Consider the following 25479-nt stretch of genomic DNA (forward strand, 5'->3'; position numbering starts at 1 on the left):
ATATGAATTTACCAGTCTTTTAACTAAAAGCAGAACTTCACACATGTACCCCCCATTATATACGCGTGACCTGTTTGTCGTCACAGTTAAACACGCGCAGCCTCCAGAAGATCCATCGATGATTGACGTCTGATTCGCTGTATACTGTACTAATGTAAGTGATTCTCACAAAACACACGCGACATGACAACATAAGAAAACATGAGTTTTGTCTAAAATCAGTTTGTATCATGTAAGTGTAAACTGTCAATGACCTCAGACCATCTTAGGAGATTCTAACTTTATATATAGTGAATGTAAAACTCTTATCAGTTTACAGTCTGATATTTCAGCTATAAGCTACATCAACATTGAGACTAGAGTTAATTTGTAATGCTTGTCTATTCTGTGTTTGTATTCTTTTTTCTGTACTGTTTGTGTATGTTGCAGTTTTACACGTATAAGTGCCCTTCATAAGTATTCCTCTGTTTGCTGTGGAGTCAAGAAATGTCTAAACATTAAATGATGAACATGATACAAAAGTACAGAATCTGTCACATTATTTTTTATGGGCACTGAGCTGTGTCCTGATTGTTTACACATGAAAAGCATAAAATGTGTAGGATCAGTGTAGGATCAGTTTGATTCACTTGTGTGCATTTGGGTACAACACATCTTTGTTGTTAAAGCATGTATGTGTTGAAACATAAACAAATATTAATAAAATGTGACATTCTAAACTTCTGACATACTGATATTTATCTTACCAATATCTGGTCTCCACAGCAAAAAGAAAAAGGTTGTCTTTACTGTTCTGATACTTATGGAGGGCACTGTATTGTGGGTGTGTGTGCACATGCATGTATGTATACCTAGATTTATTTTTTCATGAGTAACTAGTAACTCGCTACTTGAGTATTATTTTCATTGCATACTTTTTACTTCTACTTGAGTAATTATTTCTTTACTCACTTGTACTTTTACTTAAGTAAAGTTATTGGCTACTCTTTCCACCTCTGTTAAAATCTTCATAAATCCAGGCTGCGTTTGCCATGTTAGCCTAAATAGTTAGACAGATAGCAGCTAGCTATCATAGCTTGCAGACAAGCAGCCTAGGCTACTATTTTTTGGGTAGGCATTAGGCAAACATGTTTGGTGATTTAAAAAAAAGACCCTGTTATTCTCAGTCCTTCATATAGGCTGTACGTTTTTTTTTTCAGGGGGGTGCCCTTTTTTTAGGACAGACCAACTGCCCCTAAAAATTCCTGTGCACGTCCCTGAAATAAATTATTGTTGATTTCTTTTTTTGCAATGGTATATTGATAATTTATAATCATGTGTCAGTCTCGTTATTAGAGTGCATCCAGAAAATACAGGAATTTTGTACGCAGTATTAAAAAAACTAAATAAAAGTGTCAAGTGTTAAGTGTGAGCTCCTCTTGAGCAATAGCAGGACCTAAATGAAACGAAACCCTTCAGTCTCCTCACAAGAGTTCAAGAGTTCATGCCTGTAATGGATGAATCATTTCTGAATGTCTGAAACTCTGATATTTCTTAATGTCTAATTTAATGAATGGGGGGGGTTCAAAAATATTTCATGCATTCTGACTTATTAAAGGCGGGGTGCATGATTTTTGAAAATCATACTTGTAGCCAATAGGCACTAAGGGGCGTGTCTAATAACTGACATTGTTGCCTGGGTTGCGTATGTGTGGAGGGCGGGTTTAATCTATACAATGTCACACATTGGCACATTTCTGAACCAACTGTTTTCTTGGCTTGGTGCCAAAAACAATGATAGTTCAGTAATAAGGACGTTGTTATTTCTGAAACTTGCAGGATTTTCATTTAAGTATGACCTCTTATATAACAAAATATCAAGGTAAAACTGATTCTTTGATTCACCGCTCCTTTAAAATAATAATTTTTGGCATACATAGATGTTTTTAACTCAACAGCTGATGGCCATCAATGAGATTGGAATGAGAAATCATTTTAATCAAATTTTATAAATGTTGCATGATGACATTGTTTAATTATGTAAGGTTTCATGTAATTTTCAATTATTAGTCCTAGATGTTACAGTATTAGTCCAACTCGATGGTTTGTTAACACAGCACAGAATTAAGTTTTCAGATCAAAAAATGTCTCGGTTACATATGTAACCCTTGTTCCCTGAAGGAAGGGAGCGGAGAATCCCTTTGCGGAGACCAATCTACTTCGAGAAACTATTAAAAAGCGCCAATAAAATTGGCATGCAGATATTTGCATCTGCCGCGCAGGTATTTAACAAGAGGCAGGTTCAATAATCAAATCAGCTATTTTCGCTGAGAAAGCTGAACATGGAGTTTGAGAAAGCACTTCAGACTAACCTGTCTTTATAGCAAGTATCTCCAGAGGAAGGAGGACGGCCCTACCCCTAAGCTAGTGTGGTGGGCGAGCCGAAGGAATATTAGCTGGGGCTATTTCACAGCGACGCATCTACAGACTGGGCCGTGTTAACCATCGCCGAGCAGACCCCAACGAAGTGGAGAAAGGCGGGCATCCTAAGTGTACACTGGAGTGCGGTGGGTGAGTCCTTGTGCTGTGGAAGTTTCACTTTGACGTGGTGCTGTGTAATGCTGTGTCTTGTTGTGTGTCTTGTCAGAAAAACCCCCGCCTCCCTACACCTCGTCGAGGGAGAGTAAAAGAGGCTGCAGCTAGTACGACAAAGAGGTTGAGTGAGTACGACAAAGGCTTGCTGTTACTAATAATTTCATCTATCCCATACTTACCGTTGCAGAGTGAGGCGCAGCGAATACCGTCTGTCCCGTGGTCTCTACAAAGGGGCGCCCCTGTCCGGTGTTCAATCGCCTAGCAAGCGGCGAGGAGAGGGCAGGGCTCGGCCCGCTGAGACAGGACGACGCTCTCCCCTCTGTAACCATCGAGACCGTTGAGAGGGTTCGCCCCCGACGCTATATTGGAACAGCTTAACATCATTTCGTCGCCTCGAGAAGTCCGGTTGTCGTAAGTCCACCACCCTTTCACCCGAAATAATTAAATCCTGAAACCTGATTGCAAGGAACTAAGAACGGGCCGTGTAGAAACGGCACGAGCGGAGTGCAACGAAGAGAAACTGCATTTATACTGTACTTACTGTACGTGGTCCTCAGTGAAGAGGTGAGAGTACATCCAGCGCTAAATAACTGTGTCTTTGTGTCGCAGCCCGCCGCCTGTAGAGAGAGAAAGAGAGAGTGAACGTCACGAGGAGGAACTGTGTTTACACCGTACTTACTGTACGTGGTCCCTAGAGAAGAGGTGAGAACAAACCAGTGCCAAATAACTGTGTCTCTGTGTCGTAGCCCGCTGCCTGTGGAGAGAGAGAGAGAAAGAGAGAGTGAACGACACGAGGAGAAACTGCGTCTATTCCGTACTCACTGTACGTGGTCCCCAGTGAAGGGGTGAGGACAACCCAGTGCCAAATAACTGTGTCCCAGCTGCTGCCTGTGGAGAAAGGAAGGAGAGAGAGAGGGAAAGCAAACATGAAGAGGCCGATATTTTAAGTTTCCCTTGCCCCCCCCCCCCCCTATTTTATCTTTTTTAAATAATTTAATAAAAGTTGTCAAATTTTAATCTTGTGCCAGTCTGGTCATTGGGGTGTTTTGGGACCTCCTTGGGGTGGAACTAGGAGGAGCGTGACCCGCGACAGGGGCGGTCCGCTTCTCCGACCTGCGACAAAAATATAGCTGTGCCAAACAGATTAATTTTTGTTATTAGAAACCAAAAAATATATTTTTTGAAATAGATGGCTTACACTGAATATTAAAGAAAAAGCAGCCACTAGAGCTCATATTATATATAAACTCCTTCTATACTCTTAAAAATTCATCCTAAATTGAAAATTTAAGAAGCTTCTTGAAAAAATGACACAGTTTTGCAGTTTCTAGGCAAAGGGTGACTTGCACTTCAGATGATGAAATGTAACCATTGATTTATTTTGGATGCTTTTAGTCACCAACAAAATTCTCACAGACACAGTTACATTTGTGCTATGTTGGAGTTTGGACATGTTTATTATTATTCAGTAATATAGAAAAAATTTAAATAATTAAAAAAAATGTCCTCGGTATTTGAAAAATCCTGGCCAAGGCCTTGTCCCTCAATATTTTTTTATATTTCGGTTAGAGTACACTGTTAAAAATTTCCTGTAATTTTGCAGCTGGTTGCCAGTTCATTTAACTTTGAACAAACTGTTGCCAGTAAATAACATAAATGTAAAATCTACAGTAAGTTACTGGCAGCTAGTTGCCAGTAATACCCAGTAATACTGTAATTTCTACAGAAATTTTTTACAGTGTAGATAGGGCAGATAATTTGTAATAGTTTTGTCCCATCTAGCCAGGTTAGTTATTTTCCCCCATTTTTTCTTTTTAGAATTGCTTTGTTTGTTATTTTGGGTGGAGGGGGTCACTCTTAAGTTGTAACACTTATTACTCCATACATTGAACAAAAAACGAGATTGCGTGTTGTCCATTTTATACAATAAATTAATATATCTAACCAAAATTGCCGGTATTTCTCTTGTATTTGGTCTGATGGCTGGGGGAGTCTCTCCTATTTATTTATAGCAGCTTTTCCCAGATTGTAATATCATGAGTTATTCACAAATGTGATCATGAGTTTTTCACAAATGTGACCATAAGTTTCTCACAAATGTGACTATGAATTTCTCACAAATGTGACCATAAGTTTCTCACAAATGTGACTATGAATTTCTCACAAATGTGACCGTGAGTTTCTCACAAATGTGACCAGATAAAATTAAGATAAAGATAAAATTCTTATCTGAATGTTCATGTATACGTACACGTTCATGGTACTCAGATTTACCTTTTTTTTATCTTCAAACACGTTGTGATGTTGAATCCCTCCCTCTGAAGTATAAAAGATAGGACTCATCATTGACCCTCAAACAATCTACACTGAAGTTCTGAAAACGACGATTTGACAAAAGGGTGAGAGTTTGTAACGTTAACTTACTGAATCTCTGTCTATAATATTCACTTTTAATCAGCAGTGTATATATGAGTGCAGATGTTTCCCTTTTCCTGTTAATTTATTTTCAGATTCATCATGGCAGTCATGAGAGCTCTTGTGCTTCTTTTCTTGGTCTTTTCTGTTGAGAATGCAGCAGGTAACCAAGACATTTACAAGATTTACCAAACACTGCAACTCACTAATATTCCAGATTAAATTCCCATAGAAATGTGTTTTCCATAAAACTTTAAACAAGTGTAACTTTATGTAAAAGGATATCAACAGGAGCAAAATTTAAAGCACTTACAGAACCATAAATCTGATAATGTGAATTAATATTACTAATACTTTATTCACTGTATAGCTCAAGGAAAATGCCAAAATGAATGGACACCTTTTGGAGTGCAATGCTACAAATTCTTCCCTCGGTCAGTTGATTGGTTCACAGCTGAGGTACTGTCATTCAGTAATTGTTCAATGATACTCAATGTCCTATCTTGATCTAAACAGATTAGATTTTATATTTGCACCAGTGCTTTAAGTGGGCCGGAACGCGCCGGTACTCAGTACCGCCACTTCCAAATATAGCTCTTGAGCGTACCACCACCTCTCCGTGTGCCCAGAACGTGCTTTTAGCGTACCGGAACGCTCATTTGCCAGCTGTTTAAAAATCAGAGGTTTAATTTAACCCTTTGGCTGCGCTGCCGCTCAGAGCGCCCTTCACAATGTACGCTTCTTAATTCGTCTCAACGAGAGCAGAGACTACATTACCCATACACCCTTGCGTTTACAAGTTAAAAGCGCGTGCGTCGCTTTTGCCGCTGTCAATCAGTGTCGTCTGGACTCGAGAGGTGTGTGCTTTTGTGTGAAACGAGCAACCATAGCTGCTCGGTTAAAATGAAAATACTATAAACACTTAATATGACCTCCTGGCTTTAGACTCTGAGTAGTAAAAGAACAAGGTCAGAATCAGAGGACTCGCTGGCTGACATCCCACCAAGCCAGAATTATAGCTGCAGGTCAGACGCAAGCTTTTTCCAATACCCTTTTGTAGGTGCTGTACGTGATAATCTCCGCTGTCGCGACTGTCAGTCTGGTTCCCCTCGACGCAACTTCGGATTTCCTCAGGCGATGTGCAGAGTAAAACATTCTTGAAATTGTAATATACATTTAGTTTAATTGCTAAACTACAAGTGAACGAGATTTCAATGAATTTGAACGACGCGCACGGGAGTTTTACCACCCGCAAAATGGAAAACAATGGGACAAAATAAAGTGATGGCTTTCTAGTTTCAAATGGCCAGTATTTTGTTATTCTTGAACCCATAGACATGGTCTTGGTGTCATTTTAAAGTTTTTTTCAAGCTCTTTCTATCTGAAGAACTAGTTTTAGCATTTAACCATGCTGAAAATTTTACTTGCATATTTACCTTTTGCACATTTTATTTATGTTCAAAAGCTCTTTCTACAGTAGCTCTTTCTAATGGTATTTTTCAAAATCCTTTTGCACATTTTATTTATGAGATATTTCTAGCTCAAGAAAATCCAAAAACTTATAAAGGGATTTATTATTTTTTACAAGGTCATCTGTTGACTGCTGAATATAAAACCCCTTCAATATAGGAGAAGTCGAATCAGCAAAAAAAAAAAAAAAAAAAATAGAGTACCGGCACCTCTTTTGGGTCACTTAAAGCACTGATTTGCACAAAAATAATCTCTCTCTCTTTAGAAAAACTGTCAATCCTGTGGTGCAAATCTTGCATCTGTGCATGATATAATGGAAAACAGCTTTCTCTCGAGTCTTGTGCATGCTGACACAAAAACTTGGATTGCTGGCCATGATGCTGAAGTGGTAAATAACTTTGCTCTAAAATACTGCTATTGTCTGTCTATTTTAAAAAGAATGCTTTTATTATAAAACAGATATTTGTTTCTATAGATACCTTAACTCGTGTTTTTTGTTACAATATAAATGACTGAATTATATCATTAATGAGTGTGAATACATTATTAGTAAACTCTTTCTTCTGACTCTCCTCACTCATTAGGAAGGACAGTGGCTGTGGGCTGATGGATCTCCATTTGACTTTAGCAACTGGTGCTCTGGACAACCTGACAATCAAGGTGCTATAGAGCACTGCCTGGAAATAAACTACAGAAGTAAGAATGTCTCCTATCATTATTGTTTTAGTCACAATCTTAACATTTTTTAGCATTTAGTTTTAAAAAGGCAAGTTTAGTTGTCAGAAATTGATACCTGTAGTGCATTCACTATACATTTAGATCCATATTTTACTTATTCATTGTTGTTATGTTGAAGCCTGATGGTACAATTGTTTGAATTCATTTTATCTCATTAATCTACACTTAGTTCCCCATAATGACAAAGTGAAAACATAATTTTAGAAATGTCTTTAAATTTATTAAAAAGAAAAACTGAAATATTACATTTACATTTAAGCATTTAGACCCTTTACAACACTTGAAATTTTGCTCATATGCTTCTTGATCGTTGCTGATTTATGATCAGATTTTATTCAAACTACACCAGTAATGATCAGTACTGATTTTATTTTCATTTTCTCCCACAGATGACCTTTGCTGGAATGATGAGCCCTGTTCATTCACAATGAACTACATTTGTGCCCAACCTATGAGATCATGAAAAATCTATCTGTTTCAAAAGTACTAAGATTGTACTACATGCCTATACATTTTTTTTTATCTTATCCTTAAAACTCAGTATCTTACTGAACCTTTCTGAAAACTTCTCCAATCAATAAAAGCATTTAAAAAGCAAACTGGGTGCATTGTTGTTAAAAAATCATCATCAAATAAAATACAATATAAAACAAAACAACAATAGAGTTCCATTTAAAATAACAAAAAGGGCTTTTTACAAATGGTTAACCATTTGTTATTCTAACCTTTTTGAAATGGTTAACCACAGGTTATTCTAAACCCCAGAGGCTATTTTGGGGATTTCCGCCTGAATTTGGCCTACCCAATTTCAAAAGCTTCCTATACCCACATGCAGAGGTGTACGTACAAAAGTTTGGTATCATTTTACTGGAAACCCTTTGAAATTTGATAAAACACTGTTGAAAGTGCTTAACCTGGTTGTATGTGTTGTCAGTCCTCTAATAAACACAAAAATAAATGGGCACTTTTTGATTTTTTTTTCCTAAAGTCTGTATTTAAAAGTGTATAACTCTGGCCCTGAGTGGTAACAAAACCTGCAGACAGTTTTGTTTGATTCCAGCAATTGTCAGCTTACAGAGGAAAAAGGAATTGTTTCTCTATCATAATCTATACAAAAGTTATTTTACTCCAACTGAAGGGAGGAATAATACTATTTTGTATACAATTTCCGCCTAAAAAAAGTTTCCCCATAACCACATACAGTGGAATAAATGCAATATCTTTATATCATTTTACAGAAAACCCTTTGAAGTTACATAAAAAGCTGCTGTTTGTGACAAATATTGTTATGTATGTTGTTTTTCATATGATGGAACACCAAATTGTCTTTTTTATGTTGTAAACACTGTCTTTGAAAGTGAATAACTCTGGTTCTGTGTGATCTAGCAGACTGCAGATAGTTCTGGTTGTTAGCAGCAGCAAATAGTAAACACCCAAAAAAAATGAATTCTTTAGCATGTCGCATTCAAAAGTTATTCTTATTTTACTGAAGGGTGTGAAAATACATTTTTCATATAAAAATACTTTTTTTGTTTTGCACATATAATAAATAGCAAGGGATTATTCATGCACACAACCACAGAAAATGCTGTGAATGGACTCATTTTTTAGAGTAGGACCTAAGATAAAAGATGGTGTTTGTGTCTATCTGTGCTATCTGAGGCAGATCACACTCAAGTTTCACATGAATTTACAAAAGAGGATTTTTTAAATGGACTGCATTTATATAGCGCTTTTAACAGACTTATGCCATCCAAAGCGCTTTACATATTGCCTCACATTCACTCATACACCGACGGCGATGTCAGCCATGCAAGGCGCCATCCAGCTCGTTGGGAGCAGCTGGGGTTAGGTGTCTTGCTCAAGGACACCGCGACACTTGGTCCGGTGAAGCCGGGGATTGAACCACCAACCTTCCGGTTTGTAGACAACCTACATGAACCACTGAACCCAGGGGCGATTCCAGGATTTTATAAATGGGGGGCACAGGGGGGACCAAGACCAGTCAGGGGGGGGCCAATCAAAAAATTCAAATGAAAATAAATACTGGTTTAGAAAATATTAAGCATGGTTTACAAAATCTTGTGCAATGCCACATATTCTAATATAGATGGTATTCATTTTTTGTATTTTGCATGGATTAAACAACAGTTCTGTTCCAGAATAGTTCACTTTAAATAAATTGTCATAATTTACTCATCCTAGAGTTATTTCAAACCTGTATGAGTTTTTCTTTTGCTGAACACAAAATAAAATATTTTGAAGAATCTTAGTAGCCAGAAAATTGATGAACCCCATTGACTGCATGTTATTTTGTTCCTACATATGAAGTCAATGGGATCCATCAACTGATTTTGGTTACCGACATTCTTAACTCTTTTCTTTTTTGTGTTCAACAGAAGAAAGAAACTCATACAGGTTTGAAACAAGTTTAGGTATATGACCATTTAAATTAAGTGAACTGTTCCTTTAAGTAGGCTATCTACATTGTGTGTAGCTGGTATTAGTTAACATTCTGACATATCAGGATTTTGGGAAAATATTAGCCTACTTAAAAATTTGTTTTTCTACTCTGTCTGATCTGACTTTCATTGTTTATTAGCCTATATTGTATTTTAACACAACTGAATGCTATTTTTTACCTAATGTTCCGTTGTCAGACAACAAGAAAGAGTTTAAGCTAGTGACTAAACACGACCCAATAACACCTCGTGTTTAATCCAACCAGCTGTTACTTTATACTGCTAAAATCCTAATTTAAATTCGACATTAGTCCCTTTCACACATACAGTCTTTACTGGTAATTTACTGGTAAATTGCAGTTAACATGTCATGTGTGAACAGAACCTTTCCGGTAAATCAGTGCTCCCAATTTACCAGTAAGACAGGTTGTAAGATTAACGGTAATTTACCGGTAAGCGCTGTGTGTGAACGAAAAATATAGCATTACCGGCATTTAGAACGGACGGCGTCAGACCGCGCTGACAGATCGGGCCAATCAGAAAGTTTTTTATACAGGTGACGCGGTTTCCCAAAGACGTTTCCACACACATGTTGCTTAAAAGTCGAGCACACCTAAAGTTAACATCCACATTTCTTCACCAAAGTTTACCATCTAATTGCCAACTTGCCGACATCCTTAGCACACCATCTGTGAAGCCTAATGTGCAAACGCGCAGGTTCCGTTTGACGCCGCCTTAAGCAATGTTGTTTGGTCACGAGCAACTTCGCGACCGTTTGCCACAGATGTGAAAACAACAAAATACGAACCGTGGATATTAAGTCATAACCCGCCGTTTACAAACACGACACGGACGGAGCTCGCCGGCCGCGCGCCACAGGTAACTTCCGCTTTCTCTCCGAGTTTACCGGTATTTTGATACTGATGTGTGAATGATGTCTTACTGGTAAAAAGACGGAACGTCACTGCATGTGTGAACAGCACATTTTTGTATTTACTGGTAAATTCATGGTAATTTACCAGAATTACTGTGTGAAAGAGGCTATTGTCTGATACAATTTACATTGAAGAGCTGATACGAGGTGATTTCGGATTACCTGTGTGTCTCATGCAGGGTTGCTCTTCTCATCTGATTGTGTTTATGAGCGTTTTTAATTTTAAATGCGAGTGATAGTTTTATTGTAGATCACGTATAGCGCAGACAATTCAGTGCAAATTCAAAAATATCAGAGAATACTGTTAAGCGTGCGCGCGCATACCGCACCATAGGGAGGGAGAGAGAGAGAGCTCGTGCACAGAGAACTGGTGTGTGTGTGTGTGGGAAAACACTAACCTTTCGTTAAGTCATAATACTCGATCAACCGTCTTCTCTGTCAGTAACATCTGTTGACTGTTAACTTTTACGTGAAAAAGACAACGGAGGAACCCAGGTGGAAAACACCGCCAACTTTTAACTCCTTCACTCAGTGTCAGAGAGGCACTGTCGAGGTTCTGCACGCAGCAGTCAAAAAGCGTGCACGCGCGCGAGAGAGAGAGAGAGAGAGGCGCTGCTGAGCGCTTGCAAAAAGATCATGAACTCGTTTTAAATAGTAAAATAAAATGTAAATGGTAATCATGGAAAATCTATTTGATTTGTGCCAGTGTTGAGTTTGTGGCGGGGCGCCCTCCTCCTTCTCATTTGCACGAGTCTCAAATCAAACAGTGATTGACAACTGGTCCAATTGTGCGGTGGGTGTCGTGGTGTCTCTTTCCTCCTGTTTTAAAAACGCGCAACTACTGTGCTCGCTTCGTCTTCGCGTTCGCGCGAGTCTCAAATCAAACAGTGATTGACAACTGGTCCAATGGTGTGGTGGGTGTCTTACAACTGGTCCAATGGTGTGGTGGGTGTCATGGTGTCTCTTTCCTCCTGTTGTAAAAACGCGCAACTACTGTGCTCGCTTCGTCTTCGCGTTCGCGCGAGTCTCAAATCAAACAGTGATTGACAGCTCTCTGGTCCAATGGTGCGGTGGGCATTTTCAGGTTGACAGTAAATCTAGCTGGCCCAATGAGATTGGAGGGGGGGGCACCAGGGGGGCCAATCATATTCCAAGGGGGCGCGGTGCCACCCCATGCCCCCCCTCTAGACACGCCCCTGACTGAACCACTGCCGCCCCATTTACCACATTACTCATTCGAAGATCGCTGGATATGTGATGACAATAGAACAAAAATAACGATGTAGCCTTATTCCTGAGTTAAATTATAATTAAATGATATAAACAAGGATGGGGGGGGGGTGATAGTGTAAATTAAGTGTAAATAACTTTCTTACAGTAAAATATATGTCAAAGTGATGCATATCTGCATAAAGAATAGATTCTAAACTTTCAAACAGTATCTCATATGTGGTACTGGGTCCATGACAGATCATTAAAAATTAAAGGAATATTTTATATTAAGTCATAATAATTCATTTTGGACCCGGTACAGGGTCCACAGAGTTAAATTGGTTAATGGAATCCTTTGTTATTTGTTTCATGTTTCACACTGTTCATACTTAACCAGAGGGTTAAGAGATAACCTTGATTATTTATAATCTGATGTTTCACGCTGTGCATTCCTAAACCTTAAGTTAACGTTTTCATTTGCATATTTGTGGTGTCAGCTGTTTAAGGAGATGTCTTCACCTCCTCTTTAGCGAGCAGACAGCAGAAGTAGGAAACTGAGCAGCGTTTTCTCTTCAGAACAACTGAAGTAGATGTTTTGGACCAAATGTAAGAGATTCCTTCACAGCAGTTAAACTTTACATCAAAAGAAAAAAACATAATCATGAGCAAATAATAATGTTATAGCAAACAGATTTAAATAAATCAGGGACGTGCACAGGGGGGTTGCTCAGGTTGCCCGGGCAACTGCCCATATGCCCTTCTCGACTCAAGTTGCCCTTCCGTGGTGGAAAATTTTTTACTTTTACTTCGTTTACATTTTAATTAATTACGAAATGTATATTTTATTTTTAAATTGCTGTCTCGTGTTTCTGAGGAATTCGCGAATTAATGACTCGTTTGAGTCGATTCCTTACAAAATGTTGCAAATAAATGAGTCTTTTGAATCGATTCTTTACAAAGCAAATGGGGCAAACGTTTGAATTGGTTCGCCAATCAGTTTGAATGAATTGTTCAGATCGCTGCAAACACGGAATCGTCTGATGCTGTTTTACTCTTAGCCTATGTAGAAACACGCAGAATATAAACAGTTTTGGGTGACGTGGATATGAATTTACCAGTCTTTTAACTAAAAGCAGAACTTCACACATGTACCCCCCATTATATACGCGTGACCTGTTTGTCGTCACAGTTAAACACGCGCAGCCTCCAGAAGATCCATCGATGATTGACGTCTGATTCGCTGTATACTGTACTAATGTAAGTGATTCTCACAAAACACACGCGACATGACAACATAAGAAAACATGAGTTTTGTCTAAAATCAGTTTGTATCATGTAAGTGTAAACTGTCAATGACCTCAGACCATCTTAGGAGATTCTAACTTTATATATAGTGAATGTAAAACTCTTATCAGTTTACAGTCTGATATTTCAGCTATAAGCTACATCAACATTGAGACTAGAGTTAATTTGTAATGCTTGTCTATTCTGTGTTTGTATTCTTTTTTCTGTACTGTTTGTGTATGTTGCAGTTTTACACGTATAAGTGCCCTTCATAAGTATTCCTCTGTTTGCTGTGGAGTCAAGAAATGTCTAAACATTAAATGATGAACATGATACAAAAGTACAGAATCTGTCACATTATTTTTTATGGGCACTGAGCTGTGTCCTGATTGTTTACACATGAAAAGCATAAAATGTGTAGGATCAGTGTAGGATCAGTTTGATTCACTTGTGTGCATTTGGGTACAACACATCTTTGTTGTTAAAGCATGTATGTGTTGAAACATAAACAAATATTAATAAAATGTGACATTCTAAACTTCTGACATACTGATATTTATCTTACCAATATCTGGTCTCCACAGCAAAAAGAAAAAGGTTGTCTTTACTGTTCTGATACTTATGGAGGGCACTGTATTGTGGGTGTGTGTGCGCGTGCATGTAATACCTAGATTTATTTTTTCATGAGTAACTAGTAACTCGCTACTTGAGTATTATTTTCATTGCATACTTTTTACTTCTACTTGAGTAATTATTTATTTACTCACTTGTACTTTTACTTAAGTAAAGTTATTGGCTACTCTTTCCACCTCTGTTAAAATCTTCATGAATCCAGGCTGCGTTTGCCATGTTAGCCTAAATAGTTAGACAGATAGCAGCTAGCTATCATAGCTTGCAGACAAGCAGCCTAGGCTACTATTTTTTGGGTAGGCATTAGGCAAACATGTTTGGTGATTTTAAAAAAGACCCTGTTATTCTCAGTCCTTCATATAGGCCGTACGTTTTTTTTTTTCAGGGGGGTGCCCTTTTTTTAGGACAGACCAACTGCCCCTAAAAATTCCTGTGCACGTCCCTGAAATAAATTATTGTTGATTTCTTTTTTTGCAATGGTATATTGATAATTTATAATCATGTGTCAGTCTCGTTATTAGAGTGCATCCAGAAAATACAGGAATTTCGTACGCAGTATTAAAAAAACTAAATAAAAGTGTCAAGTGTTTAGTGTGAGCTCCTCTTGAGCAATAGCAGGACCTAAATGAAACAAAACCCTTCAGTCTCCTCACAAGAGTTCAAGAGTTCATGCCTGTAATGGATGAATCATTTCTGAATGTCTGAAACTCTGATATTTCTTAATGTCTAATTTAATGAATGGGGGGGTTCAAAAATATTTCATGCATTCTGACTTATTAAAGGCGGGGTGCATGATTTTTGAAAATCATACTTGTAGCCAATAGGCACTAAGGGGCGTGTCTACTAACTGACATTGTTGCCTGGGTTGCGTATGTGTGGAGGGCGGGTTTAATCTATACAATGTCACACATTGGCACATTTCTGAACCAACTGTTTTCTTGGCTTGGTGCCAAAAACAGTGATAGTTCAGTAATAAGGACGTTGTTATTTCTGAAACTTGCAGGATTTTCATTTAAGTATGACCTCTTATATAACAAAATATCAAGGTAAAACTGATTCTTTGATTCACCGCTCCTTTAAAATAATAATTTTTGGCATACATAGATGTTTTTAACTCAACAGCTGATGGCCATCAATGAGATTGGAATGAGAAATCATTTTAATCAAATTTTATAAATGTTGCATGATGACATTGTTTAATTATGTAAGGTTTCATGTAATTTTCAATTATTAGTCCTAGATGTTACAGTATTAGTCCAACTCGATGGTTTGTTAACACAGCACAGAATTAAGTTTTCAGATCAAAAAATGTCTCGGTTACATATGTAACCCTTGTTCCCTGAAGGAAGAGAGCGGAGAATCCCTTTGCGGAGACCAATCTACTTCGAGAAACTATTAAAAAGCGCCAATAAAATTGGCATGCAGATATTTGCATATGCCGCGCAGGTATTTAACAAGAGGCAGGTTCAATAATCAAATCAGCTATTTTCGCTGAGAAAGCTGAACATGGAGTTTGAGAAAGCACTTCAGACTAACCTGTCTTTATAGCAAGTATCTCCAGAGGAAGGAGGACGGCCCTACCCCTAAGCTAGTGTGGTGGGCGAGCCGAAGGAATATTAGCTGGGGCTATTTCACAGCGACGCATCTACAGACTGGGCCGTGTTAACCATCGCCGAGCAGACCCCAACGAAGTGGAGAAAGGCGGGCATCCTAAGTGTACACTGGAGTGCGGTGGGTGAGTCCTTGTGCTGTGGAAGTTTCACTTTGATGTGGTGCTGTGTAATGCTGTGTCTTGTTGTGTGTCTTGTCAGAAAAACCCCCGCCTCCCTACAGCTCGTCGAGGGAGAGTAAAAGAGGCTGCAGCTAGTACGACAAAGAGGTTGAGTGAGTACGACAAAGGCTTGCTGTTACTAATAATTTCATCTATCCCATACTTACCGTTGCAGAGTGAGGCGCAGCGAATCCCGTCTGTCCCGTGGTCTCTACAAAGGGGCGCCCCTGTCCGGTGTTCAATCGCCTAGCAAGCGGCGAGGAGAGGGCAGGGCTCGACCCGCTGAGACAGGACGACGCTCTCCCCTCTGTAACCATCGAGACCGTTGAGAGGGTTCGCCCCCGACGCTATATTGGAACAGCTTAACATCATTTCGTCGCCTCGAGAAGTCCGGTTGTCGTAAGTCCACCACCCTTTCACCCGAAATAATTAAATCCTGAAACCTGATTGCAAGGAACTAAGAACGGGCCGTGTAGAAACGGCACGAGCGGAGTGCAACGAAGAGAAACTACATTTATACTGTACTTACTGTATGTGGTCCTCAGTGAAGATGTGAGAGTACATCCAGCGCTAAATAACTGTGTCTTTGTGTCGCAGCCCGCCGCCTGTAGAGAGAGAAAGAGAGAGTGAACGTCACGAGGAGGAACTGTGTTTACACCGTACTTACTGTACGTGGTCCCTAGAGAAGAGGTGAGAACAAACCAGTGCCAAATAACTGTGTCTCTGTGTCGTAGCCCGCTGCCTGTGGAGAGAGAGAGAAAGAGAGAGTGAACGACACGAGGAGAAACTGCGTCTATTCCGTACTCACTGTACGTGGTCCCCAGTGAAGGGGTGAGGACAACCCAGTGCCAAATAACTGTGTCCCAGCTGCTGCCTGTGGAGAAAGGAAGGAGAGAGAGAGGGAAAGCAAACATGAAGAGGCCGATATTTTAAGTTCCCCTTCCCCTCCCCCTCTTTTATCTTTTTTTTAAATAATTTAATAAAAGTTGTCATTTTAATCTTGTGCCAGTCTGGTCATTGGGGTGTTTTGGGACCTCCTTGGGGTGGAATTAGGAGGAGCGTGACCCGCGACAGGGGCGGTCCGCTTCTCCGACCTGCGACAAAAATATAGCTGTGCCAAACAGATTAATTTTTGTTATTAGAAACCAAAAAATATATTTTTTGAAATAGATGACTTACACTGAATATTAAAGAAAAAGCAGCCACTAGAGCTCATATTATATATAAACTCCTTCTATACTCTTAAAAATTCATCCTAAATTGAAAATTTAAGAAGCTTCTTGAAAAAATGACACAGTTTTGCAGTTTCTAGGCAAAGGGTGACTTGCACTTCAGATGATGAAATGTAACCATTGATTTATTTTGGATGCTTTTAGTCACCAACAAAATTCTCACAGACACAGTTACATTTGTGCTATGTTGGAGTTTGGACATGTTTATTATTATTCAGTAATATAGAAAAAATTTAAATAATTAAAAAAAATGTCCTCGGTATTTGAAAAATCCTGGCCAAGGCCTTGTCCCTCAATATTTTTTTATATTTCGGTTAGAGTACACTGTTAAGAATTTCCTGTAATTTTGCAGCTGGTTGCCAGTTCATTTAACTTTGAACAAACTGTTGCCAGTAAATAACATAAATGTAAAATCTACAGTAAGTTACTGGCAGCTAGTTGCCAGTAATACCCAGTAATACTGTAATTTCTACAGAAATTTTTTACAGTGTAGATAGGGCAGATAATTTGTAATAGTTTTGTCCCATCTAGCCAGGTTAGCTATTTTCCCCCATTTTTTCTTTTTAGAATTGTTTTGTTTGTTATTTTGGGTGGAGGGGGTCACTCTTAAGTTGTAACACTTATTACTCCATACATTGAACAAAAAACGAGATTGCGTGTTGTCCATTTTATACAATAAATTAACATATCTAACTAAAATTGCCGGTATTTCTCTTGTATTTGGTCTGATGGCTGGGGGAGTCTCTCCTATTTATTTATAGCAGCTTTTCCCCTATAGATTGTAATATCATGAGTTATTCACAAATGTGATCATGAGTTTTTCACAAATGTGACCATAAGTTTCTCACAAATGTGACTATGAATTTCTCACAAATGTGACCATAAGTTTCTCACAAATGTGACTATGAATTTCTCACAAATGTGACCGTGAGTTTCTCACAAATGTGACCAGATAAAATTAAGATAAAGATAAAATTCTTATTTGAATGTTCATGTACAAGTATACATTCATGATATTCAGATTGACCTTTCTTATCTTCAAACACGTTGTGATGTTGAATCCCTCCCTCTGAAGTATAAAAGATAGGACTCATCATTGACCCTCAAACAATCTACACTGAAGTTCTGAAAACGACGATTTGACAAAAGGGTGAGAGTTTGTAACGTTAACTTACTGAATCTCTGTCTATAATAATATTCACTTTTAATCAGCAGTGTATATATGAGTGCAGATGTTTCCCTTTTCCTGTTAATTTATTTTCAGATTCATCATGGCAGTCATGAGAGCTCTTGTGCTTCTTTTCTTGGTCTTTTCTGTTGAGAATGCAGCAGGTAACCAAGACATTTACAAGATTTACCAAACACTGCAACTCACTAATATTCCAGATTAAATTCCCATAGAAATGTGTTTTCCATAAAACTTTAAACAAGTGTAACTTTATGTAAAAGGATATCAACAGGAGCAAAATTTAAAGCACTTACAGAACCATAAATCTGATAATGTGACTTAATATTACTAATACTTTATTCACTGTATAGCTCAAGGAAAATGCCAAAATGAATGGACACCTTTTGGAGTGCAATGCTACAAATTCTTCCCTCAGTCAGTGGACTGGGTCACAGCTGAGGTACTGTCATTCAGTAATTGTTCAATGATACTCAATGTCCTATCTTGATCTAAACAGATTCGATTTTATATTTGCACCAGTGCTTTAAGTGGGCCGGAACGCGCCGGTACTCAGTACCGCCACTTCCAAATATAGCTCTTGAGCGTACCACCACCTCTCCGTGTGCCCAGAACGTGCTTTTAGCGTACCGGAACGCTCATTTGCCAGCTGTTTAAAAATCAGAGGTTTCATTTAACCCTTTGGCTGCGCTGCCGCTCAGAGCGCCCTTCACAATGCACGCTTCTTAATTCGTCTCAACGAGAGCAGAGACTACATTACCCATACACCCTTGCGTTTACAAGTTAAAAGCGCGTGCGTCGCTTTTGCTGCTGTCAATCAGTGTCGTCTGGACTCGAGAGGTGTGTGCTTTTGTGTGAAACGAGCAACCATAGCTGCTCGGTTAAAATGAAAATACTATAAACACTTAATATGACCTCCTGGCTTTAGACTCTGAGTAGTAAAAGAACAAGGTCAGAATCAGAGGACTCGCTGGCTGACATCCCACCAAGCCAGAATTATAGCTGCAGGTCAGACGCAAGCTTTTTCCAATACCCTTTTGTAGGTGCTGTACGTGATAATCTCCGCTGTCGCGACTGTCAGTCTGGTTCCCCTCGACGCAACTTCGGATTTCCTCAGGCGATGTGCAGAGTAAAACATTCTTGAAATTGTTATATACATTTAGTATAATTGCTAAACTACAAGTGAACGAGATTTCAATGAATTTGAACGACGCGCACGGGAGTTTTACCACCCGCAAAATGGAAAACAATGGGACAAAATAAAGTGATGGCTTTCTAGTTTCAAATGGCCAGTATTTTGTTATTCTTGAACCCATAGACATGGTCTTGGTGTCATTTTAAAGTTTTTTTCAAGCTCTTTCTATCTGAAGAACTAGTTTTAGCATTTAACCATGCTGAAAATTTTACTTGCATATTTACCTTTTGCACATTTTATTTATGTTCAAAAGCTCTTTCTACAGTAGCTCTTTCTAATGGTATTTTTCAAAATCCTTTTGCACGTTTTATTTATGAGATATTTCTAGCTCAAGAAAATCCAAAAACTTATAAAGGGATTTATTATTTTTTACAAGGTCGTCTGTTGACTGCTGAATATAAAACCCCTTCAATATAGGAGAAGTCGAATCAGCAAAAAAAAAAAAAAAAAAAAAAAATAAAAATAGAGTACCGGCTCCTCTTTTGGGTCACTTAAAGCACTGATTTGCACAAAAATAATCTCTCTCTCTTTAGAAAAACTGTCAATCTGTTGGTGCAAATCTTGCATCTGTGCACAATACAGTTGAAAACAACTTTCTCCTGAGTCTTGTGCCTGCTGACACAAAAACTTGGATTGCTGGCCATGATGCTGAAGTGGTAAATAACTTTGCTCTAAAATGCTGATATTGTCTGTCTAATTTAAAAAGAATGCTTTTATTATAAAACAGATATTTGTTTCTATAGATACCTTAACTCGTGTTTTTTGTTACAATATAAATGACTGAATTATATCATTAATGAGTGTGAATACATTATTAGTAAACTCTTTCTTCTGACTCTCCTCACTCATTAGGAAGGACAGTGGCTGTGGGCTGATGGATCTCCATTTGACTTTAGCAACTGGTGCTCTGGACAACCTGACAATCAAGGTGCTATAGAGCACTGCCTGGAAATAAACTACAGAAGTAAGAATGTCTCCTATCATTATTGTTTTAGTCACAATCTTAACATTTTTTAGCATTTAGTTTTAAAAAGGCAAGTTTAGTTGTCAGAAATTGATACCTGTAGTGCATTCACTATACATTTAGATCCATATTTTACTTATTCATTGTTGTTATGTTGCAGCCTGATGGTACAATTGTTTGCATTCATTTTTATCTCATTAATCTACACTTAGTTCCCCATAATGACAAAGTGAAAACATAATTTTAGAAATGTCTTTAAATTTATTAAAAAGAAAAACTGAAATATTACATTTACATTTAAGCATTTAGACCCTTTACAACACTTGAAATTTTGCTCATATGCTTCTTGATCGTTGCTGATTTATGATCAGATTTTATTCAAACTACACCAGTAATGATCAGTACTGATTTTATTTTCATTTTGTCCCACAGATGACCTTTGCTGGAATGATCAGCCCTGTTCAAGCACAATGAGCTACATTTGTGCCAAACCTATGAGATCTTGAAAAATCAATCTGTTTCAAAAGTACTATGATTGTACTACATGCCTATACATTTTTTTTCTGATCTTATTCTTAAAACTCAGTATCTTACTGAACCTTTCTGAAAACTTCTCCAATCAATAAAAGCATTTATAAAGCAAACTGGGTGCATTGTTGTTAAAAAATCATCATCAAATAAAATACAATATAAAACAAAACAACAATAGAGTTCCATTTAAAATAACAAAAAGGGCTTTTTACAATTGAAATGGTTAACCACAGGTTATTCTAAACCCCAGAGGCTATTTTGGGGATTTCCGCCTGAATTTGGCCTACCCAATTTCAAAAGCTTCCTATACCCACATGCAGAGGTGTACATACAAAAGTTTGGTATCATTTTACTGGAAAAATTTGATAAAACACTGTTGAAAGTGCTAAACCTGGTTGTATGTGTTGTCAGTCCTCTAATAAACACAAAAATAAATGGGCACTTTTTGATGTTTTTTTTTTCTTAAGTCTGTATTTAAAAGTGTATAACTCTGGCCCTGAGTGGTAACAAAACCTGCAGACAGTTTTGTTTGATTCCAGCAATTGTCAGCTTACAGAGGAAAAAGGAATTGTTTCTCTATCATAATCTATACAAAAGTTATTTTACTCCAACTGAAGGGAGGAATAATACTCTTTTTGTATACAATTTCCGCCTAAAAAAAAGTTTCCCCATAACCACATACAGTGGAATAAATGCAATATCTTTATATCATTTTACAGAAAACCCTTTGAAGTTACATAAAAAGCTGCTGTTTGTGACAAATATTATGTATGTTGTTTTTAATATAATATAGCTGATTTGGTATTATGCACCTGCGCCTTATATACGCACCTGGCGGGGCGGCGCCGGCATTATGCAAATACCTGCATGCCAAGTTCATTGGCGTTTCTGATAGTTCTCGAAGTAGATAGGTCACCCGCGAATAGGGTGACCAGATGAGATTGGCTGAAATTCGGGACGGGGGTCTGACGTTATGGGGGGGGGTGTTCATTCAATAATAGTTTAATTTATTTATTTTATTTAATAATAAAAGACAATGAATTTCAAACAGAACCAATCATATTATTATAAGTACCTATGCATAAATAAATTGATATAGTATGTATAAAACTATTTTATACTTCATAGTTTTCTTTATTTTACTTAATAATAAAAGATAATGAAGTTTAAACTGAAGTTACTGAACCAATCATATTTTTATTAATATAAGTACATACATTTATATAATACGTATAGAAGTATTTTTTTTAACACAGTGAGTGCCTCGCCAGTCGCCACCAACCTGACTCCTGCACGCGACTGACTGTCACTGCCAGCACTTTCAACTGTCCTCGCGGTTGCTGCAACTTTCGATCTACTCTATAAAACAAAAAGGCGACAAAAAGGTCCTATTGTCTTTATGATTAAGAGGGGCTGGACACACCAAAACTTTTAAAAAGCCTTGAGGACACCGAATGCCAGCTGTTTTTCAGCCGAGCGCTTTGTTAGCTGTGATACTTCAGCTGTGAGCGGGTTGGTTACTGTGTTAATGCCCCGCCCCTCCTCCACTGTAATTGGACGGCCCTGTGAGAACTGACATTGACGAGCGGACTCGGAGCGTTTCACTCAAAGTTTAATATTTTTGAACCCCGAGCGCCGGGTTTCAGCGCGGAAAAACCCCGCTAGCAGCTTGCTTATTTGAAAAACGCTGAGTTTCCATTGGAATCAATTGAAAACATGCGCCGGCTGCAGGCATAAAAGCTTTGGTGTGTCCAGCCCTAGCTTCAGGTTAATTTTTGGGACAATTAGAGCAGGATTCGGGATTCGGGACAGCAGCTTAGATTTCGGGACTGTCCCGAATTTTTCGGGACTTCTGGTCACCCTACACACAACAAACTTATGAAAATATTTTAATCGTTATTTGCATGAGAATTTTTTAACGCAGCCACACAATACATAAAAACTATCACCACAATGCTCACCACAATGATTTCCCTTATCTCATGTGTTAATATTTTTTATTGTAACAATTTCTGATTTGCAAAAATAACTGTTGCATCTGTGTAGATTAGATAAGCAATGCGCGTTGTGCACGCTATACATTATGGTCAAGCATGCGCCCTTAAAATAGCATAATGAACTACGCCCAACGCGCCACTGACTTTAGACTAGTTTTTTTTTGGTTAGCAGCGCAATTGTTTTTTGAAACTGCAAAATAGCATAAGAGATGGTTTGCGCCGGAACACACCTCCTTTTTTGCGCTGAACCGTCCAGGACTTGTGTCTTTATTGTTGTCATGTTTTGAGAGTAAAACATTTTAATTTTCATATACATTTGATTAGAGAGTATATACTTTATTGCATTATTTTTATTATTTCAAATGAATTTAAACGGGTAAAACTAATTTGTTATTTAATATTCACAACTGTCATTTAATATTCACAACTTCAAACACTTCAGTGTAAAATTATAAATTGTCTTCTTTAAAAAGGGACCAAGATTTTGCTTCTAGACCATAGAATGCCAGAGTTATAGTAATTTGAACGTGCAGATACCCTTTTAACCCCCCACTCAAAAAGGGGGGGGGGACAGTTATAAGGTTAATACTGAAATCACATTTTCAAAACTCTAAACGCAATTAGCACAACATCCGTTTGTTGTAACCATACCATTACAGTTTTGCTTAACATTTGCAAAACATTACGCACAGTGACTTGCAAAACACACACTTGTATACATCAGACACAGAAGTATATCAGGAGGTCACTTCCTTGACGTCAATTTGACATCAACAAATAGTCAAGATTTTGACCACCATGTATTACGTGCATGAATATGCATATTATTTTCATTATATTTTGTAATTATTTCCTTGTGGTTGTAAAGAGGCCCAACAAAGATATCAATCTGACATGTTTTTTCTGGGTCCTATATCTCAGGTCAATATCATTGACATTAAATTGATGTTGATTTGATGTTAGAAAATAAGATGTCAAATTTATGTTAAATTTATGTTAAAGCAAAAAAGTACATTTATTACTCATTGTAAATCAATGCGACTCATTTTTAACATCTTGAAAGTTGTAGGTCTATGTTTTTTGCATGTGTGTTTTTATTTATTCAAATCCTAACATGTTTACATGTAGTTCACGTTTAAAATGACAATTGCATATACTATAAAAGGTCAATTTAATCTTATATCGCAGCTTGATATTGAATGATCCCAGCAGTCATATGACGACCTTCAACGTTGAAATTTGGTTGAAATAAGGTCAGATGTTTGTTGATACAACGTTGAAACAACAGTGAATGGTCAACAGTTGCAAGGTCAATAAAATAAATGTTTTATGACATTGTAATTTGTGAATCATTCAGTAAGCTTTAAAAACTCATTTTATGAAACTGATAAAAATTAAAAAATTTACCAAAAGTATTTGGTAGAGTTAAAAATGTAATAGACACATGCAAATAAATTATTATTGTTGTTTTATTATTATTATATTTTCATCACAAATGTCTAAAATATAACATTTCAAATATACATTTTAAGAATAACATTAATAATAAAATAACATCTGGGGCCCTATCTTGCACCCAGCGCAATTGACTTTGTCAGTGATGCACATATCGTTCGTATTTTGCACCGGCGCACAGCGGGTTTTTCCCTCCATGGACACACGTCGGCAAACTAGAGAATGAACTTGCGCTCCCTGGCGGTTCAGCGCAAAAAAGGAGGCGTGTTCCGGCGCAAACCATCCCTGATGCTATTTTGCAGTTTCAAAAAACAATTGCACCACTGACCAGAAAAAACTAGTCTAAAGTCAGTGGCGCGTTGTTCATTATGCTATTTTAAGGGTGCATGCTTGACCATAATGTAAAGCGTGCACAACGCGCACACACACATGTTTTTTTTGTAAATCATAAATTGTTACAATAAAAAATATTAACACATGAGATAAGGGAAATCATTGTGATGAGCATTGTGGTGATAGTTTTTATTTATTGTGTGACTGCGTTAAAAAATTATCATGCAAATAACGATTAAAATATTTTCATAAGTTGTGTGGTTTTATTATGTTTATTTTATGTAAATAATGATTCAAATGTTTTCATAAGAAACCAAAATGTATGTGAACTTGATTTGTAAGTGTACTTTGGGGTTGGATTGCTTGCGTTTCTTGGCTTTCAGCGGTGAGGGTGGACGCAGCGATGTCCTCTGCTGGCGTCAGGTCCTGTGTTTCCCCACCGGGAAAATAGCAACAGCGCCCAAGATCCGCCCACAAAGTCATTTGCGCTTTGCGCTTCGCACTTGCGTTTCAGATCGTTAAAATAGGGCCCCAAGACTTTTATCTGTTTCATTCATACAAATCAGTTTGAAATGTTACAGTTTGATCTTGACTAAAAAAAGTAGCGAGGTAATCTCGCAAAATTACACAAGACTGGAGAGTTTAACGGCTGTCTGCGTGATCGTCGAGAAAGTGCATCCAGGTGAGGAAAGTCAATTAGTCAATGTTTAAAACGCGTAACATTATTTTATTCACACATAAAATGTTGGATGAGAAAAAGCACGATGCCAATTAATTTTTTTTCTGTTAGTTGTGAACATATCTGTTATAATGGTTGATTCGCTATTCCATGGGATGTTCCCACCGAAATTGGACTACGGTTACATTAATATGATTGTATATGAATATTAATCAATTAATATGATATCTGGTGTTATCAACTTCACCACTTGGTTGTTTATTGCTTCAGAAAATCACCTAAATGTAAGGGCTTTTGGACAACTGTTCGGTAGAAAAGCGTTGATATCGTAGTTCAGTCAGTGTATATACGAGATGTCTTACAGGCGCCACAGACACATCGGTAACACTTTATTTTACGACCCACAATGTACCGCGT

General features: G+C 37.8%; 2 protein-coding genes and 1 long non-coding RNA gene across 4 annotated transcripts in view; all 3 read left to right on the forward strand.

Moving 5' to 3' along the window:
* LOC129432018 (ladderlectin) overlaps window positions 1–25479 on the forward strand; it is a 174029-nt gene that overhangs the window by 140626 nt on the left and 7924 nt on the right. The gene's annotated exons all lie outside the window — the stretch shown is intronic.
* The window catches only part of LOC141364284 (galactose-specific lectin nattectin-like), a 163567-nt gene that overhangs the window by 133166 nt on the left and 4922 nt on the right, over window positions 1–25479 (forward strand). The window contains exons 1-9 of one of the 2 annotated variants that reach the window (XM_073868501.1): window positions 15167–15454; window positions 15666–15889; window positions 16088–16180; window positions 17798–17872; window positions 17987–18054; window positions 18262–18350; window positions 19637–19759; window positions 19956–20067; window positions 20500–20711. The exons of the other annotated variant lie outside the window; for it this stretch is intronic. Of the exons in view, the coding sequence (XP_073724602.1) occupies window positions 17994–18054; window positions 18262–18350; window positions 19637–19759; window positions 19956–20067; window positions 20500–20573 (459 nt within the window). The 5' untranslated portion in view covers window positions 15167–15454; window positions 15666–15889; window positions 16088–16180; window positions 17798–17872; window positions 17987–17993 and the 3' untranslated portion in view covers window positions 20574–20711. Of the gene's footprint in view, window positions 1–15166; window positions 15455–15665; window positions 15890–16087; window positions 16181–17797; window positions 17873–17986; window positions 18055–18261; window positions 18351–19636; window positions 19760–19955; window positions 20068–20499; window positions 20712–25479 lie in introns of those variants that run through there. 2 annotated transcript variants of the gene reach the window in all.
* LOC141362945 (uncharacterized) lies at window positions 1767–5438 on the forward strand. The gene is made up of 5 exons (XR_012368552.1): window positions 1767–2985; window positions 3184–3276; window positions 4899–4973; window positions 5085–5152; window positions 5360–5438. It is a non-coding gene; the product is annotated as an uncharacterized lncRNA (long non-coding RNA).

This window comes from Misgurnus anguillicaudatus, chromosome 1, assembly GCF_027580225.2.
Source record: "Misgurnus anguillicaudatus chromosome 1, ASM2758022v2, whole genome shotgun sequence".
Lineage (NCBI taxonomy): Eukaryota > Metazoa > Chordata > Actinopteri > Cypriniformes > Cobitidae > Misgurnus > Misgurnus anguillicaudatus.